Source organism: Panthera uncia, chromosome C2 (genome assembly GCF_023721935.1).
Source record: "Panthera uncia isolate 11264 chromosome C2, Puncia_PCG_1.0, whole genome shotgun sequence".
In the NCBI taxonomy this organism is placed as follows: domain Eukaryota; kingdom Metazoa; phylum Chordata; class Mammalia; order Carnivora; family Felidae; genus Panthera; species Panthera uncia.
In genome coordinates this window covers 8726081-8745844 of record NC_064810.1, presented here as the reverse complement: position 1 = coordinate 8745844, position 19764 = coordinate 8726081, and the positions used below count along the sequence as shown (strand labels likewise).

The 19764-nt window shown below is 39.4% G+C and overlaps 1 protein-coding gene across 1 annotated transcript in view; it reads left to right on the top strand.

Moving 5' to 3' along the window:
• Nucleotides 1–19764, top strand: part of MORC3 (MORC family CW-type zinc finger 3) — a 44417-nt gene extending 24653 nt beyond the window's left edge. The window contains exons 10-17 of the mRNA XM_049627897.1: nt 681–785; nt 2796–2918; nt 3025–3099; nt 4126–4171; nt 5140–5306; nt 8600–9488; nt 10697–10854; nt 13838–19764. Of these exons, the coding sequence (XP_049483854.1) occupies nt 681–785; nt 2796–2918; nt 3025–3099; nt 4126–4171; nt 5140–5306; nt 8600–9488; nt 10697–10854; nt 13838–13991 (1717 nt within the window). The 3' untranslated portion in view covers nt 13992–19764. The remainder of the gene's footprint in view (nt 1–680; nt 786–2795; nt 2919–3024; nt 3100–4125; nt 4172–5139; nt 5307–8599; nt 9489–10696; nt 10855–13837) is intronic.

Sequence of the window (19764 nt, the reverse complement as noted above, 5' to 3'; positions counted from 1 at the left end):
TGGCGCAGTCGGTTAAGCGTCCGACTTCAGCCAGGTCACGATCTCGCTGTCTGTGAGTTCGAGCCCCGCGTCAGGCTCTGGGCTGATGGCTTGGAGCCTGGAGCCTGCTTCCGATTCTGTGTCTCCCTCTCTCTCTGCCCCTCCCCCGTTCATGCTCTGTCTCTCTGTGTCCCAAAAATAAATAAAAAAAAAACAAAAACAAAAAAAAAAAAAAAAAAAAACGTTGAAAAAAAAAGATGGTCCTGGCCCTGGTCCTGCTTTAGGAACTTTTTTTTTTTTTTTTTTTTTAATGTTTGTTTATTTTTGAGAGAGAGAGTGTGAGCGGGAGAGGGGCCGAGAGAGGGAGACACAGAATTTAAAGCAGGCTCCGGGCTCTGAGCTGTCAGCACAGAGCCGGATGTGGGGCTCAAAATCACGAACCGCGGGATCATGACCTGAGCCGAAGTCGGACACTTAACCGACTGAGCCACCCAGGTGCCCCTCTAGGAACTTCTTAATGTCCTTAAAGAAAATTGCCACAAGAGCCTTCTTTATTCACTGTACCTTTGGGAGTCATCATCCCTTCTCCCCCATAATGTCCACACAATCATTACTAGGTTGTTTGTGCTTTCTCTGTGTTTGACATAGATGTAATCTTTTTTTTTTTTTCTTAAATTGATTTTATGATTTTCTTTCTTAAGGCTGACAATAGCAGCACTAGGAGAAAAGCTGAATGATTACTGGAATGAAATGAAAGTCAAGAAAAATTCAGAATATCCTCTAAATTTGCCAGTTGAAGATATTCAGTACGTACATGAAAAAATGTCAACCATTCTAATATCAAGATGTGATATGGGGAGGGTATAGTGATTGTACAGTGTTCACAAACTTTTGACTAACCCATAGTCAGATGTAAGTTCTACAGCTCCAGTCAGCACACCATGAAATGAACCAATGAATATATACATTTATACATCATGCACGCAAAAGATGCATGAAATAGTGTTTACCCAAATGTTACATGCTGATACTTATTTTAAAAATGCAAGTCTTGCCCCATTATATTGATTTCATGATCCACTAATGGGTTGTACTCATTGTTTGAAAAACCTTTGTCTTGTGTAATAGGATCATGAGTCTAAAGCAGACCTGAATTTCGATTGTAATTCTGCTTAAATAATGATGCAACATTGAACATATTACTTGGCCTCTTACAGGTTTACTTTTTCACTTGTAAAATGGGAACATTTTAGTAACACTCACCTCCTAGAGTTGTAAGACTTAAAAATATGCCAGACAAGCTGGTAGCACACAGTACCAGCTCTATTTATGACTAATAGCTGTGTACTGATGGAAAGATGACCAAGATGTGTAATGAAGAACAAAAAGATGCAGTTCAGTGTATTAATTTCCCATTTTATTTTTTTTAGTTTTTTAAGCATAGAAAATTGTGCCAGGGTTTAAAAAAATGAACAATGGTAGGTTCCTAAAATAAGAGACTTGTATTTACTTTATAAACTTCTAGATTATTTGAAGTTTATCTAACTATAAATGCATTTTTAAAAAACTAGATTTAAAAAGTGTTGGTTAGAGGGGCACCTGGCTGACTCAGTCAGAAGGGTATGCAACTCTTGGTCTCGGGGTTGTGAGTTCAAGCCCCACGTGGGGTATAGAGATTACTTAAGTAAAGAATACTTAAAATAAAAATTAAAAGTTATTGGCATTAAGGTGAAGTCTTCATTTTTTTTTATTTAAAAAATACTATTTTTTAGATGTTTATTTATTTGAGAGAGAGTACAAGTGGGAGAGGAGCAGAGGAGACAGAGGATCCCAAGCAGGCTCCCTGCTGATAGCACAGAGTCTGAGTTGGGGCTTGAACCCATAAATCATGAGATCATGTCCCGAGCCAAAATCAAGAGTCAGATGTTTAACCAGACTGAGCCACCCAGGTGCCCCAGTCTTCATAGATTAAATGAATTGTTAATAAATAATTGTTAAATGTTAAATGAATACCTACATTATTCATAGGATCATTGTAATTTTCAAATGATAAAACTATGAAGCACTTTATAAAGTAAAAGAATATGCATGTAGATATTCAGAGATATGCTATAGTAGAGGCTAAAAATACAGTTATAACAGTAATACAGTTATTAAAAATTGCTTAAGTTATAGTAATAGCTTGTCTGTTTTCTGTACTTGAGTGTTTTATTGTGCTAATTAATATACTAGATTGGACATTGCAGTTGCTAACTTAATATAAATTTCAAAACAAGGTGTTTGCAATATTTTGAGTTTTTATTATCAGAGAACAAATTGAATAGTATGCTCTTAAGTAGGACATTTAAGTCTCTCTTTTTTTTTAATGTTCGTTTATTTTTAAGAGAGAGAGTGTATATGTATGTGTGTGCGCGTGCACCTTGTGTGCTGGCTAGCGGAGGAGGGGCAAAGAGAGAGGGGGAGACAAAGGATCCAAAGCGATCCAAAGCAGGCTGTACGCTGACAGCAGAGAGCCTGGTGCAGGGCTCAAACTCACGAGCCGTGAAGTCATGACCTGCGCCAAAGTTGAGCGCTCAACTGACTGAGCCATGCAGGTGCCCCAGTCTGTTGAAATTGACCTGTTAGCTTTAATCTTTTGAAGGTAACCAAAATTGTTGGCTTAAAAATTTTAATTTGCTGTATGACAATAATTGTGTCATGGACATTTCGGGGACAAAGTAAATAATCGAGGCATTTTGCTGTGGAAATGATGTAGAAGACCTAATGAAGTATACTTAGCATCCATATTTTCATGCTAATATTATGTTTTGTTACAGGAAACGTCCTGATCAGACATGGGTTCAATGTGATTCCTGTCTAAAGTGGCGAAAATTACCAGATGGAATAGATCAACTTCCAGAAAAATGGTATTGCTCCAATAACCCTGACCCACAGTTCAGGTACCATACAGTTGGTAGTACCCTTTTTGGAAAGGCAGAAAGTACTGTTCAAGATGTATGAAGAGGCGCTGGTGACGTGTTATTCCCATGTGATTTTTCTGACTAGAAATTGTGATGTTCCAGAAGAACCCGAAGATGAAGATGTGGTGCATCCTACTTATGAAAAAACCTACAAAAAGAAGTGAGTGTCGAACTAACGTACGGTAGGGAAATAATGCACAGGTTAGCAGCAGCGATGGGTCTGCAGCATTCGTTGATGTTTCTCCAAGATCATGCTCGTACAACCCGAAGAAGACTATGACCCCCAAAAAGACTTTGTTGTGGACGCATAATATCGGGTGCTTTTTTGGTTTGTTTTTTTAACAGTATAGTGTGGATATCCACTCTTTTTTACCTGCTGTTTATTGCTGTCCTGTCTACAAGATAGTTTGCATACAGAATAGTTTGTCTTTTAGGGGCCACACACAGATGAATCATAGAGTACTGCCCAGTATGAGCTTAAGCCTTAATAGGGAAGGTGAGGCATGTACGTATTACTGACGAGAAGTTGACGAGTATCATAAAAGGCACGATCCAGTCCTGTTGGGAAGCCCATAAGGAGAGACGACCTCTCGCTGGGGATGGGAAGGGAAACCCAGATGAGGAAAATTCAAGGAGGACATCTGTATAATATGCCTTGAAGGACGGGTAGGATGAGAATGTATAGGAAACAGTGATTCGTTCGGCTTTAACTAGAGTAAATATGTGAATGGACACGATGGAAAATAGAGGTGGGAGGGAGAAGCTGGGTAATGAACGATAGCCCTGGTGAACTTCTGGCTAGTGTACCACACGCAGGGGCTGAGTTCATGCAGAACTTCCAGGTTTTGATATAGAGTGCACTGTTTTTGAGGGTAAATCCAGCAGCAGAATTGGGAGCAAAGAAACCAGTTAGAAGCCAGTTGTGGTGTTCCCACTCAAAGGTCAGAATAATGCTAGTCAGGATGGAGAACTTGAGGCAGACATCAAGGCGTTACTGAGATAAGAGGTGGAAAGTATTTCCTGCCTAAGGCTTACCACTGATGATAATGAAATTGAAGCAAAGTTCAGTGTACCTACTTGAGTGACTCAGTGAAATGGCAAGTATGTCAATGGGAAGCAATTGAAAAATAATAAATAAATTTATGTACATTTTCATCTTTTTTTTTTTTTTTTTTCTTTTTTTAAGAGACAAGGACAAATTCCGGATCCGACAACCAGAAATGATCCCTCGGGTAATGAATTAAGCCTTCCATTTTATAGCTGTGTCTTATGTTGGGTAGTGGTTAGTTTAGCAAACATTGAGTTTGAAAGCTTGCTATTAAAGCTGTCACACAACAAATTGAAGTGGTTGTGTTCATTCATTCATTTCACAGAACTCCTTTTATTACACCCCTCCTTCCTAACCCAACAACTTGATTCAAACTGTTCAGTTTTGTTATTTCGTGGGGCATCTTCTGAGGAAAGGCAAGTGGTTAAGAATCTTACTGTTCCATAGGCAGTCAGGGAAACTTCCCAGGAAGCCGTGGGGAGCCATGTTCTAGTACCAGCCTGGAGCGCTACAGTGTTTCTTTCTCTTTGTTGACCACTCTTCCTGGCCCTTCCATCTCTTTCTCCGTGCTTAATGGTGGTTAAGGAGCGTTTTCCAAGTATGTGGGTAGGGCGCTGTGCTTCTTGTGTAAGAGGCTTTGGTCTGCTGCAGAATTGTATGTTTGCGTTTGATTGCATTGAAATATTTTCTTATGTAAAGGATGAGGGTTTGGAGGTGACAACAGAACTGGGTGAAAAGAATAGTGGGCTTACTTATTCTAAAGGCAGTATCTTTGACTTTATCTTCAGTTTATTTCTCTTAGAAAACTGAATTTCTACTTGTGTCTTGACAAGTCCTGTATTATTAGTACAAGGTCAGCCAATCTTGCTGTAAAAGACCAGATAGTAAGTATTTTAGGCTTTGTGGGCCACATGCAGTCTCTGTTATGTATTCTTTGTTTTGTTCACACCTTTAAAAATGCAAAACCGTTCTTTGGCTGGATTTGGCTTATTGGCCTGTTTGTTGTTCCCTGGTGTGGCATAAAGAATTTACATGGTTAGGATGGTTCTTAGTGTTTCCTGGGATAAGGGGAGAAGGGAAAATAATATCTCATGTTTTGGGCTTGGCATGTTAAAAAAGCCCTTTTAAGATCACGCTTTTTCCTTCCAACAGATTAATGCTGAACTCTTGTTTCGGACACCCACCGTGTCAAGTCAGAGCTTTTCTCCCGTGAAGGAAAGTGTTCCAAGAGGACATCTTTCAGAAGTGGCAAATACATACGCAACGAGACTTCTAAACAACCATCGAGGTTCACCCCAGTCGGAACCCGAGAGCAACAAGTCAGTGGCTAAAATGCGCTTTTCCATTCGGGGAATGAATACTAAACAGAGCCTTCACTTGACATTGTGTGGCAATAATGCCCTTCTGAGAAGCTGTAGTTCCGTGCATGTAAGAAGTCTTAGGGATAAGTTAATTTGCTTTTTTGTCTGAACAAAACCCGCACCCCACTTAGGCCACCTGTTTAAAATAATTTTTAAAATATCAGTTGTATTCGTTGTGGATTTGATTGAATTTTCACCCCTTTCAAATTCTATATAGTATGAAAGTTCCTGCTTTTAGAATTACCAGTATTTAAGAAAAACATGCAGTAGTTAATAGTATATGACACTATAATGTCAGGTGTGACCTGTAAGTTCTTAGCTCGTGGCAAGCTGTGTATGTTGGATGAGTGGATGGAGAGGGAAAGAGAAAGAAATGTATGAGTGATATGTAAATTGAACAGTTAGGTCTCTTGACTGGTCAGGAAAGGCTTTGTAATGAGATACAGTACTTGGTTCCTGAAATTCTAAAAGCAGTTCTCTGTGCAGGTGGCCCATTCAGAGGGAATAGAATGAACACAGGTGAAGAAGAAAACAGGATACCAACAAACTAGGGCATCAGACTGACTGTATTATACTTGGTCTTTTTGTTGGAAAACCAACCTTGAAAGGAGGTTCTCTGAGATAGCGGGATGGGATTTTCTGAGAGGTTTTATTGCCTTCATTAAATCCTCAGGGATGTTTGACCTCCAAAAAGATTAGAAAGTATTGCTTTTATGCGTATATACATCAGGAGGGCATGTTCTAAAATAGTTTGCTGTTTGTAGCCTGCATTTTAGAGGCGTATTTGGGGGCTGGGTTGCTACTTAACTAAGAACTTGTGTGAATTTTTTTTTGTAACTAGTCTCCTTAAAATTTTTGGCTTTTCTTCTTAAAGATGGTTCCAAACAAAGTAAGAAAAAACAAAATCTGTAAAGCTTACAGACAAAAGACAATGGAATTTATTCTTTAAAGTGATTTATTCCATCCAAGTAGAAGAAGAGAATAGAAATTTTTCATTAATTTTTAAAGCCTGAAGAATTTGAAATTTGAGTTTGAGAAAAACAGAAGCTTTAAGAATAAAGCCAAAGACTGTGGAAAGGTGGTACCGAAACTGAATCTTAAGAAAGATAAATGGCAATTAGCCTGGTAAGAAAAATAGGACAGCTCCCAGTTAAGTGATTAACTCCATGGAAGCCCAGGCATGCTCTAAACTCGGAAGCATCGAGTACTTGTTAAGGTAGAAAATGGGTGAGTACAGAGTACTTGTTAAGGTAGAAGATGGGTGAGTACAGGAGGCTTATTTGAGAGTTTAAGGAAGAGTCGTTCTCTAGACCTCTTCACAACCTGCCAAGTCTGTTGACGTGACTTCTCTGTCAGAAGGCAAGACATTTTCTTTCTGGGCCAGTTTCACTGCTGACGGTGTGGGGGAACCACTCTTCTGAAACAGGAGGGGTAAGGGAACGTTTGAATACTAAATGGTAAGAAATCCCCCTTCCTTCTTCCCCTCTTCAGGCTCCCAAGAGAAAAGCCCTAGACGGTGCTGAGAGTTGGAGCACGCTTGGAATCACAGGGCCAGCCCTCACTGCTTCCATTCAGCCTCACTCTGAAACACAGAGATAGGCAGGGATTACCACATGTACCAACTGAAACAAAGGGAGTAGCAGAAACCTTTGGAATTTACTGGGAGGTGGGTAGGTGTTGAACAGACACATACTTAGAAAGATAAGCAGGTGGAGGGTAGAAAAAGGAAAAGACAAGATACAGGAGGGCCAATGTCTCAATAAAGGAATTTCAGATTGGGAAATCGGAGAAAACAAAGGGGAGGAAGTAGCAGGAGACTTAACTTCCACCAAATACTCCGCAAAAATGTCTGGGGAAAGATCCATTCTGGGGCATCTGAGTGGTTCTGTCGGTTAAGCGTCCGACTTTGGTTCAGGTCATGATCTCACAATTGGTGAGTTCGAGCCCCACGTTGGGCTCTGTCCTGACAGTGTGGCGCCTAGAGCTTGCTTCGAGTTGTGTCTCCCTCTCTCTCTACCTCTCTCCTGCCCATACTGTCTCTCTCTCTCTTTCAAAAATGAATAAACGTAAAAGAAAAAAAAAAAAAAGAGAAAGATCTATTCTAAGAAACATCATGAAATTTTAGAACACGAGGGAAAATAATTTTTTTCGGGAGGGGAAAACACAAGTTACCTGCTAAAAGATCAGGAATTAGAATGGCAGGAACACTGAATGGTACATGATCCTGGAATGATGCTTTATAAAAACCAAGCAGGCCATAAAATTGAGAAGTGAATAAAGATACTTTTCAGGATGTAAAGTTTTATATTTTTTATGTCCTGTGTACCCTTTCTCAAGATTTGATTGGAGATTGTGCCCCCTTGCTATGAGAGAGTAAAGCCAAGCAGAAGAACCTTTCTTGAGATGGAGAAATATGAGGGCTAACACATAGGACCCAAACAGCAAACCAGGACAGATATCACTCTAAGGGGGGAAAAAGACAATCAGTTGGAGGTAAATTCAAAGAAAACCAAGCTGATGAGCAAAATGAGGTGATTTTTACTGCAGGGAAAATGGAAGGATAGGGTATGCTGGTTTAGTTGGTGTGGCTCCTCTCTGATCACTGAACACTGGTCAAAATTACAGTGAGCGAACGGGAATGGTGCAGAGCCAAGAGCTCGCTCGGATACAAAGAATAGACCTGGCTGGGTTGCGGAGCTCCGTTTTGGGCGTGGATACGTTGAAATGCCCAGAGACATCAAATGAAGGGATGTTTGGCAGTATGTAGAGCTGGTACTTTAAAGCAGCCTCAGTAGTCTAATTGTTTCCTCCACTGTATAAGGAGAAAATCCTCTTTACTTCATCAAATCATCGAGGAGTACTGTGTCATTTTTTTATTTTTTATTTTATTTTATTTTTTTATATTAAAAAAAAATTTTTTTTTTTAACGTTTATTTATTTTTGAGACAGAGACAAAGCATGAATGGGGGAGGGTCAGAGAGAGAGGGAGACACAGAATCTGAGACAGGCTCCAGGCTCTGAGCAGTCAGCACAGAGCCCGACGCGGGGCTCGAAGTCACATACCGCGAGATCGTGACCTGAGCCGAAGTCGCACGCTTAACCGACAGCCACCCAGGCGCCCCTGTGTCATTTTTTTAAACGAGCACGGACATTTCTTAGAATTTTAAGATCGTTAGATTGCTTCAAGGTCATCTGTTTTGTTCATTTCTATATTGTATAGTCTTATATTTTCTATATACAATGTTTTCCAGCCTGAAACGGAGACTTTCTACTCGTTCGTCAATTCTGAACTCCAAGACTCGGAGATTGAGTAATCAAGCATTTGAAAATTCAGCTTATAAAGATGATGACGATGAAGATGTCATCATCTTGGAAGAAAACAGTACTCCCAAACCTGCAGTAGATCATGATATTGAAGTGAAATCAGAACAGAGTCACATGGAGCACAGTGGCCTGCAGGTGGAGCCTGTGGCCGAGAAGGAGCCTTGTGGCCAGACTAGCTCATCAGGCGCCTCGTCATCCCGGTGTGATCAGGGAACTACCGCGGCCACCCAGACTGAAGTCCCGGGTGTAGTTGTTAAAAAGGAGGAAACCCTTGAAGATGACATAGATGCCAGAAATGACACGGCCGCGCTGCCCTCCTGTGTGGAAGCTGAAGGCAAAACACAGGACACCCAGGAAGCCTTTGATAAATCTGCGGCTGATGCTGGTTGCCAGTTAAACGAACTGAGAAATGAGCTGCTTCTAGTGACCCAAGAAAAAGAAAATTATAAGAGACAGTGTAATGCGTTCACTGACCAAATCAAAGGGTTACAACAGAGGATACTGGAACTGAACGACAGATACGTGAAGAAGGAGACGTGCCATCAGTCTACCGAAACTGATGCTGTGTTTTTACTTGAGAGTATTAACGGCAAATCTGAAAGTCCGGACCACGTGGTGTCTCAGTATCGGCAAGCTTTGGAAGAAATAGAAAGGCTGAAGAAACAGTGTAGTGCTCTGCAGCACGTAAAGGCCGAGTGCAATCAGTGTTCCAACAGTGAGAGCAAAAGTGAAGTGGACGAAATGGTTGTGCAGCTGGATGACGTGTTTAGACAGCTGGACAAGTGCACTGCGGAGAGGGACCAGTATAAAAGTGAGGTGAGTGTGTCAGCCAGCGTGATAAGAGTCATGGGAGTCCCCGGGCATCTAAAGCGTAAAAAGCTGCCAGTTGCTAGATTAGGATAGATTACGTAACAACCTGTTTATTGACTCTGCTACCCCACTGCTTCTCAGCTGGGGAGGCGGTCCTGGGGGGCATATGGACACGTGTGTTGAGGAGATGGGCATTACGGGAATTTTAACGTAGTGACAGGTATGGTAAATTTACTATAGGGTACTGGAAATTTCTAGATAATGAAGGATTGTCCTGCTCAGAATACCGTTCTTCCCATTGAGGCACTCAGTTAGTAACTATAGGGAACTTCACATCCATTATTAACAGGCCTTGCAAAAACCACACAAGGTGGATGCTGTCCTCATTTTATAGAGACAGCCTGTATTAGTTACGATCGGGTCTCCCGGCAGGAGACGGAGACGAACATCCAACTGGCGGTTCCGCAGGCCTGAGACAGCAGGCTCCTACGTTGTTGCTTCGCTTCTCCGCATGCAGTTATGGTCGGAGGTGGCCCTGCGGGTCCAGTCCTCGTATATCTACATTCCAAGCAGCAGGACAGAGGAGGGGTGTGGTCCCTGAAAGTCGCTTATGTTCCATCTGTCAGAACTTAGCCACCTGGCTAATGGGCGCCTTGGAACTGTAGTCTTTATCAGGGGTTCCTTTACTGAAGGAGAAGGAGAAAAAATGGTAGGTGTCAGGCGTCAAGTAGTGGCCTCTGTGTACTCTCCATTCAGATTTGGGTCGCTCCTTCTAAAAACAAGTATTTTACGTATCCTGTTAATGTGGCGTTTGAAAGAAGGCTTTTTCTGCTAAGATTTCGGAAACAGCAGTGTGCTGCTCTCCTGCCCCCTCTTGCTGGAAATAATGCGGACGTAACAGCTCATCTGAACATTCATCTTGATGTATTGGCTTGGAGCCAGATGACAAAATATATAAAAATCAATATAAGCTTTCTGTTGTAGCTTCCAGCTGGTGAGTGTGTCCAAGAAATGAGAGCCACTTTGGTATTGTTTCCAGTGTGACGAAATGTCGAGGTGACACCAAACAGAGGAAGCTTTTTTTTTTTCCTGTGGGTTTTTTGCCCTTTTTTGATGGTAACGTTCATCACTCAGGTTTTCTACATGTCTTAGCTTAAATTTGCACTTTGGCATTAGTTCTAAATTTTACACTCAATAAATTTTTTTTTTGTCAGGTTGAATTATTGGAAATGGAAAAATCACAAATGCGTTCACAATGTGAAGAACTGAAAACTGAAATTGAACAATTAAAATCCACAAATCACCAGTTAGGAGCAGATGTTTCAACTTCAAGTAACATTGAGGAGTCTGTAAATTATACTGACGGGGAAAGGTAATAGTACCCCAGGCATTCCTCCGGGGCGGCCCGCGTGGTTAGCGTGATATTTATTTGCAAGCACACATCAGACAGATACTGTTCAATCAAAAGAAGTACACATCCTCATCCTTCCCTTCTGGGAAAGAACAGTGGAAGTTCAGCTTAAGAGACACAGGAATTTGGAAGGAGTAAATAAAGCGCGGGTGGTTGGTTAGAGTGGTTTGGAATGCTGTTTGGGGAAAAGTGGAAATTGAGTTAGCTATCACGGAAGAGGGTGGATTTGGCCATGACTAAAAGACAAGGGACTATTTCGTGAAACTTACTTTTTCACCTGGATTTCTTTTACTTTTGTTCTTGGCCCCATTTCTTTATGGTTTGCTGTCCTCATTTTACTCTGTGACCTCCCAATCTTAACTTGTAGGTAATCACAAAGTTACTAAAAATTGCCATAGTTCGGGTGGTTAGTAGGAAGACGTCTTCTGTGAAAATAAGAAAATAGTAAATGAACGGTTACCCTATGGGCTTGGGGTTTTGTTTCAGTGCTGAGAGTAGGGGAGGCAGACGTTCAGGTGGGCGAGGGTGATGGTGCTGCTGATGTGTTGATGTCTTACCATCTGAAAGTAGCCATTAAGGGCCCAAACTGGGCAACTCTTCCTGCTAATACAGGATGACTGCAGACTGAAAAGGCACTGTTGAGAAATGATCTCCCGCCATCGTCTCTTGACATCAGTTATATTATTATCTTGTTTTTTAACTTAAGTTTTTGAAGGATTTCAGTAAATCTGTTCATACACATGGAGCAGAGCAGTACAGAAAAGCCTGGAGGGCTAAGGCTCAGAAGCGATGTTTCTGGGAACCTCAGGCATCTGTGGTGCTTGTAGAAATGCAGATCCTTGGACTGCAGTGTACTTTATTTAATTGGAAACTTTTTTTCTTAATGTTTATTTATTTTCCAGAGAGAGAGAGAGAAAGAGAATCCCAATTAGGCTTCGTGCTGTTAGCACAGAGCCTGATGCGGGACTCGAACTCATGAACCGTGAGATCATGACCTGAACCGAAATCAAAGAGTCGGACGCTTACTGAGCCATCCAGGCGCCCCTAAACTTTTGGAAACTTTTTTAGAAATTTTTAAACAATCTCTAAGATGGTTCTCTTGCACACTGATCTTTGAGTAACTGATGATCTTTGATCTTTCATTTTTTACTTTTTTTTTAACTGATCTTTTAAACCTGTGCTTTCCAAAATAGTATAGGTATATACCACTTGAAATCTCACCGTTCATGAGTTCGAGCCCCGTGTTGGGCTCGCTGCTGTCATTGTGGAGCCTGCTTCAGATCTTCTGTCCCTCCTCTCTCTCTGCCCCACTCCCCCACCCCCTGCTCACGCTCACTGTCCCCAAAATAAAATAAACATCAAAAAAAAAATAATGTACTTTGATTATGTGATGAAATAATATTTTAGTTACATTGGGTTACATGTATAACTACAGTTAAGTTTACAGTTGCATTTTACTTTTTACTTTGGCTATTTGAACATTTTAAGTTGCGTATGGAGTTCAGAATCTTTCTCTTGGACAGTGCTGTTCTGTACACTAAAAATAAGAATCTGTGGCATGTCCGGTGGACAGGAGGAATCAGCCAGGGACAATCAAAAGACTTAAAGAAAAGGACATGTAAGAGGTCACTGGGTCCTACTAGTCTTTTGCCAACTTTTCATGTAGATAAAAGGTTGTGATTATGCTAAAGAGGATATTCTTGGTAAGGATATAGAATGGTTAATAACTTCTGAAAAGCAAAGCAGAAACGCGTTTGAACCATGGGCCTCTGATCGAAGATGAGTGGGGAAGCTTGGACAAAAAATGGCTGGCGTGGGAATGATGTAAAATTTTGTCTAAGGACCAACAGAACCTTACCCTGTAAGCTCACAAAACATGCTTAAAATCACATTTCTGTGCATTGTCAACCCAAGGATGAGTATCTTGACTCTTCAGAGATTTCCACCTTAGATCAGTATCTAAAGTAAATGTGGGCTGCCTTCATTTGGGGGGGGGGGGGACAGAATAAGCAACTGTAACATTCAGGGCCCTTGGTTTCACTCAGTCTTTGAAGCAAAGGCTGCTGAATAATTGTAGGTATTTAAAGTCTAGGATGTTGATATTCAGATATGTGTATTTCATTTGGAAGGAATGATAATGATCATCTAATCCAGAGATTCCCAGTATTTTTAGCAAAACACCATTCCCTATAAATGCATAGTAAAATGGGCAGCCTGTGAATTTTAGCGTATGAAAGGTCCAGGGAGGTCCTGCATCTAAAAAAACTTGTTTAACATTAGTTAGCCCAAAGTTTTGTGAGCTTATGACCCCTTGAACCATTTCCTTTTCCTCTTACACAAGGACGGTATCTCATAGAAATGTTTTAGAGAACAAATCCGTTTTTATTTTCCTCACAAGCTGAAATTCAGAGATGCATTCTTTTTTTTAAGTTTATTTATTTATTTTTGAGAGAGAGAGAGAGAGAGAGAGAGAGAGCGAGCACGAGCTGGGGAAGGGCAGGGAGAATCCCAAGCAGAGAGCCCCTTGACGAGGGGCTGGATCTCACCAGCCCTGAGATCATGACCTGAGCTGAAATCAAGAGTCAGTTGCTTAACCGACTGAGCCACCCAGGTGCCCCCAAAGAGATGCATTCTTATTCTTAGACCAGCGTTCTCACTAGTATACCCCTACTGTTTTCCAGGTGATAATATTTTATATTATAAATAACATCTTGCAATTAAATGTATTTCACCAGTCCATGTTTTCTTCAGTTGCAAATTAAAATCGTATTAGTTGGAACCAGAGCCACTAGTTTTTTGAAACACTCTACTTACCAAGAGATGAATACTACGTATTAAATTATTAAGTTAAGCAACTTCATGTATCACTTAAATTTTAGGCTCCATGTGAATATTAAACTGTGGCAGGACGTTCATCTAACAGATGTAATATTTCTGTTTGCAGCCTCAAACTTCGATCTCTTCGAGTTAACGTAGGACAGCTGTTGGCCATGATTGTACCTGATCTCGATCTTCAGCAAGTGAATTACGATGTTGATGTGGTTGATGAAATTTTAGGGCAAGTTGTCGAACAAATGAGTGAAATCAGTAGCACCTAAGGTATATCTTATGTGAGATAATAAAAATATTTGCTTAATCTTTTTGGTTGTACAGCTTTCAAAATGTAAACAATTTTGTTTTATAGATATGATAGGTAACAGACTGAAGAACCATAATCTTTACTGTATTCTATGCATTCAAGTGTGGTCACAAATACTGTGGACACATTATCACACCTTTTGAAATGCCTGTGAATCATTGGTACTGAGCAGCTGAATAGCTAACTCAAGATTCGGTTTCGAAATGTAAATATTTGTAATTAAGTCTGCACATATTTTTTTATTCCCCTAGAGGACTTCAGTGTTTTTCGCCAAGAGCTCTTCAGGTTGCCCCAGCCTTTGTGCAATCTTTTCTCGTTCCCAAAGTATTTTTCTCTGAAGCGAGGGCTGTGCCATACTACAGATGGAAATGTTACCTTTGGTTTTCTTACAGAGAAGTTTAAACAGGATTTTTAAAAAATGGAATTATACTCCTGATAAGAGAAGTTGTAAGTGAATTGACCCGTAATGTTTCTTTTCTATAAATTCTTATCTCCTGAAATATTTTATTCATGGAAATAAGGTAAGCAGAAACTCTCCATCCATTTTGCCAGGATTTTCCTTGTGTCAGGACTGCCAATCATGGTTAAATGCAGTGTTTTTATAGAACAAAGAAATGATCTTTAGTATAAAAAAGTATCAAAAATATTAAATGTCCCACCACATTTACTTTGAAGCCCATTTTTGGCTGTCTAGTCAGCATGGAGTGGGCACAATAATTGTTGAATATTTCTTTTTGTGAAATTTCCTGTACAGCCTTATGTAGGATTACTACAGGTTAATGAGAGTTGAGGAAGACAATCTTTCTCAAACAGAACAGCATACCTTTCATTATATTACAGACCTAGGTGTTTTATATGTCTTGGAGGTAAGCAGAAAACTGCCCTAGGATTATAGTATTACATGCCATAAAAATTAATGCTTTATTGGTCCCATGTTTGTGCAATTTTAAAGAGATGGCTTTCTATTAAGTATAACTATGTATATATTAATTAAGAATCGTATTTTCCACAACGGAAATGTGCATTATTTTTTTTCAAAGTTTTATCATTGCTATTTATTTTTACTTTTGTTTCTGAACATTCAATACATGTTTCTTTTGTATGTATGCTTAATTACATGTCTTTCATATACAATATTTTTACTGTACATTAACTTCTAAAAAAAGCAAATAAATGAAAGTTGTTTTTATTTGCTTGATAAAGTAATTGAAAGTGTATTTTTGGTATGAAGCTGGTTTTCTGTCCTAATTGTATCTGCCCAAATTTTAAAATATCTTGTAATAAAGTAAATATATATATATATGATAGCTAACTCTTCAGATACTACTTTTAAAGAATTCTATATTCAAATTATATTTTGGAAACTAAAACTGCTCATTGAAGACCCTCAAGTTGAGCTCATTTTACTATATTAATTACAAGTTCTGTTTAGGAGACTAAGACTGTTTCCATTAAGACTCTAAAGACTGAGCTCATCTTGAGAGAATGCGTGAGTGCGTGCGTGTGTATGTGTATTTTACACTCGAGAAGAGACTTTTTCCTCTGTAAATCATTTAGGCTAAAGAAATCTTGCTTAAGTGATAGCAATGTAGAGCATGTCTAAGTTTGTGAATATTTATGTAGCAGTTCTTTCTGGAATTTGCTATTTTCCCCTTCTTTGGGTCAGCTATATTCTTGCAAAAATATATATTTTATATGGCTGTTATCTTGCTTAATGGGAAAGTTAGGCATAGGATTAGTAAATTTGCTTGCTAAATTGGTTCTTTGGAAGTACTTACATATATTTCACCCTTTAAGCAAATATTGCCAGGATACAATTCTTTGAAAATGTAGCTAACAAAATTTAACAGAACAACAACATGGGTTTTCATGTATATATCATATTTAGGTAGAGGTATCTGTCTTCTGTTGTTAAGTTAAATTTGCAAAAGGCTAATGTGGGAGGACAGTGGTGTTTAAACTAGTTACTACTGTAAAACAAAAACAGTATGAGGAAGTAAACCAGCACAGTCCACAATCCCTATAAACAGGACCCGCTTTAATTAGCTAAGTGTTCACGCAGCAGGACTGGTGTGTGGCATATCAATGTATTTTTTATTTGGGCCTCAAATTCCTAATGTGGGCGGTACTGCTGGTGACTCTGCCCATGGTCTCAAGACACTTAATCTTGTAATCAGCAGCTCGTTAGGTCATTATTTGTCACTGAAGAATAATTAAATACATCTGGTGGTTCTCACCCCCCCCCCCCCCCCCGGCTGCATATTAGAATCACCTGGGGAGTTTTTAGAAATCCCAGTGCAAGGATGCACCCCATACTAATTCAGAGTCTGGGTTTGGGCCCAGATATCAGGTTTGTTTTTTGTGTTTTTTGTTTTTTTAAGGCCTCTCTGTGTGCCGTCAGAACTGAGAACCATTGATCTATACCTTCCTGTGGCGAGTGTTTACAGGTGTTGAACTCAGTTCGTTCCTGCAACAGACTCAGGATTGGCAGGGCTACTTTCTCACTGGGGCGAGCCAGGAGGGAGAAAAAGAAGCAGAGATGGCGCCCCAGTTAGAAATGCAAATGGAACAGAATGGGATCAAGTGGAAAGGCTTCTGCCCACTGCTTCCCCAAAGTTAACCACGGTTGCTTTTGGTAGGTCCTTCCAGAAAATATTAGCTGCATACATATACACATTCATATATATGCATTCAGTTTATATTAAATTTTTATATCTTTATATTTGATTATATATTTGTATCTCAAGTTTACACAAAGATGGTACACCAGATAATTGGTATCTTAACATTTCCATGTTACTTTTTTGAACGGGTTTGGTAACATCCTGTGATCTGCATATGCTCCTAATGCTCATTTATTTCTCATGTTTTGACATTACAGAATATACTGTGGAAGTTAATACACACCACACACACTTTTATAAGTATACCCAGAGTGTGAATTCTTTGCAGTGAATATTGATAGGTCAAAGAGTGTATGCTATGTAACTTTTAATAAATGTTACCATCCAAAAAGGAATTTAAACTCCTATGAAAAATAAATGTATAAGTGTGTTTTTTTCCCTCTCTTTCCTCATCAAACTTAAATCTGGTCTGTGAAAAAAATGACAGCTTGCATTGTCTCAGGTTGAACATGCTCTCGTATGTTTTACTGACCATTGTAATTTCTTTTCCTGCGTACTACGGCATATTGTTTGACCATCCTTTTCTGTTGGGCTCTTTGTTTTACCGCTTTTAAAACTTTTTTTTTCAGTGTTGGTTTATTTTTGAGAGAGAGACCGCACACATGCATGGAGGTGGGGGGCAGAGAGAGAGGGTTAAAGAAGTAGTTTTTACAAAAGCTAAAAGCCTGGATAATGTGGCCACAGACACCACCCAGACAGCTAACTTTTGGAAAATCCACAGTAGGCTAAATCTTATTTTGTACAGGGTCTCCTAAACCCTCACTGGGGGGAGTGACAGACACACTGGATGGCCACAGCTCAAAAAGAATGCCATTAATACCCACTTGGTGTAAAGAAAGACATCTATGTGTGTGGTGTTTAGAATTAAATTTCGTGATCACAAAGTTAATTTCCATATTCTGGCCTGTAGGGAGAAAGTCAAGACCAAAGGAGACAGAGTATTGGTAAATCAAGCCATTCAGATAAGGTGAAGGTATTAAATGAGCCCAGTCACAGACGATGAATGAGCGGTTCTAAAACTGGAATGTGGATCAAAAATACTAACTCGTTAAGGTTTTTTTGGTTTTTTGTTTTTTTTCCTGCAGAAAAATACACATACAATTTGTCATGTAACGATTTGTTAAGTGTATGAGTTGCATTAAGTACATTCACTGTACTCCCACCCCCGGTAACACCTATTTTCTACCTCTGAATTTGCTTATTCTAGGTATCTCATATCAGTGGAATCAAAAATTTGTCTTTTTGTGTCTGGCTTATTTCACTTTGCATAACCTTTTAAAGGTTCATCCTTGTTGCATATATCTTTTTTTCTTTTTTTTTTTTTTTTTTTTTTAACGTTTACTTATTTTTGAGACAGAGAGAGACAGAGCATGAGCGGGGGAGGGTCAGAGAGAGGGAGACACAGAATCTGAAACAGGCTCCAGGCTCTGAGCTGTCAGCACAGAATCCGACGCGGGGCTCGAAATCACAGACCGTGAGATCATGACCTGAGCCGAAGTTGGCCGCTTAACCGACTGAGCCACCCAGGCGCCCCACATATATCAATTTCATTCCTTTTTAAGGCTGAATAGTCCATTGTATGTGTGTACCACATTTTGATACCCATTTATCTGTCTATGGATATTTGTGGTGGTTTCTTTCACCTTCTTACTATGAAGAATAATGCTGCTCTGGACATTGTTTCCTAAGTATCTACTTGAGTCCTTGCTTTCAGTTCTTTGGGATAACATACCTAAGAGTGGAATTGACGAATTATGTGGTAATTATGCAGGTGTTTGAGGAATTGCCAAACTATCTTCACAAAGACACACCGTTTCACATAATAGCCAGCAGTGCAGAAGTGTTCCAATTTTTTCACATCCTCTACAACACTGTAGTTTTCTGAGTTTTTTGTTTTTTTAATTAGCCATCTAATGAGGGTGAGGGGTTATTGTGGTTTTGATTTGCATTTCTCTAATGGCTAGTGATGTTAAGCTTCTTTTCATGTGTTTACTGGCCAATTTGTATATTTTTGGAGAAATACCTGTTCACATCTTTTGCCCATTTTTACTTTGGGTTGTTTATATTTTGATATTGATTTGCAGGATATGATTTTTTAAAAAATTCTGGATATCACTCCTTACCAGATATATGATTTGCCAGTATTTTCTCCCATTCTATGGGTTGTCTTTCCACTCTTGAGTTTTTAATTTTGGTGAAGTTGAATTTATTTTCTTGCCTGTGCTTTTGGCATCATACCCAAGAAACCCTTGACTAATCCAATGTCATGAAGATTTTCTTTTGAGAGTTTTATAGTTTTAGTTCTTACATTGAAGTCTCTAATCCATTTTGAATTAGTTTTTGCATATGGTGTAAGATTCCAACTTCGTTCTTGTGCATGTGGGCATCCAGTTTTTCCAGTAACATTTTTTGAAGAAGACTATCTTTTCCCCATTGAATAGTCTTCTCATCTTTGTCAAAAATCGATTGACCACATAAGTGAGGGTTTATTTCTGGGCCCTGTATTCCATTGGTTTGTATGTCCTTATGCCAGAACCACAGTATTTTAATTACTGTAACTTTCCAGTAAGGTCTGAAGTCAGGAGGTGTGAGTTCTCCAATTTTGTCCTTACTCAAGATTGTTTTAGCAATTCAGGGTCTCTTGAGATACCACATGAATTTTAGGACAGAGTTTTCTATTTCTGCAAAAAACGCCATTGGAATTCTGATAGGAATTGCATTAAATCTGTGGGTTATTTGGGGTGGCATTGACATCTTAACAATATCAAATCTTCCAATCCATGAACATGGGATGTCTTGCCATTTATTTGTCTTCTTTAATTTCAGCAATATATTTTTTTTTGTACAAGTCTTTCATTTCCTTAAGTTTATTGCTAAGCATTTTTTTTTCTTTCTGATGCTATTATAAATGGAATTGTTTTCTCAATTTCCTCTCCAAAAGTTCATTGTTAGCGTTTAGAAATGCAACTGATTTTTATGTGTTTTTTTTTGTAACCAGCAACTTTGCTGAATTCATTTGTTAGCCTGAACAGGTTTGGGGAACAGGGG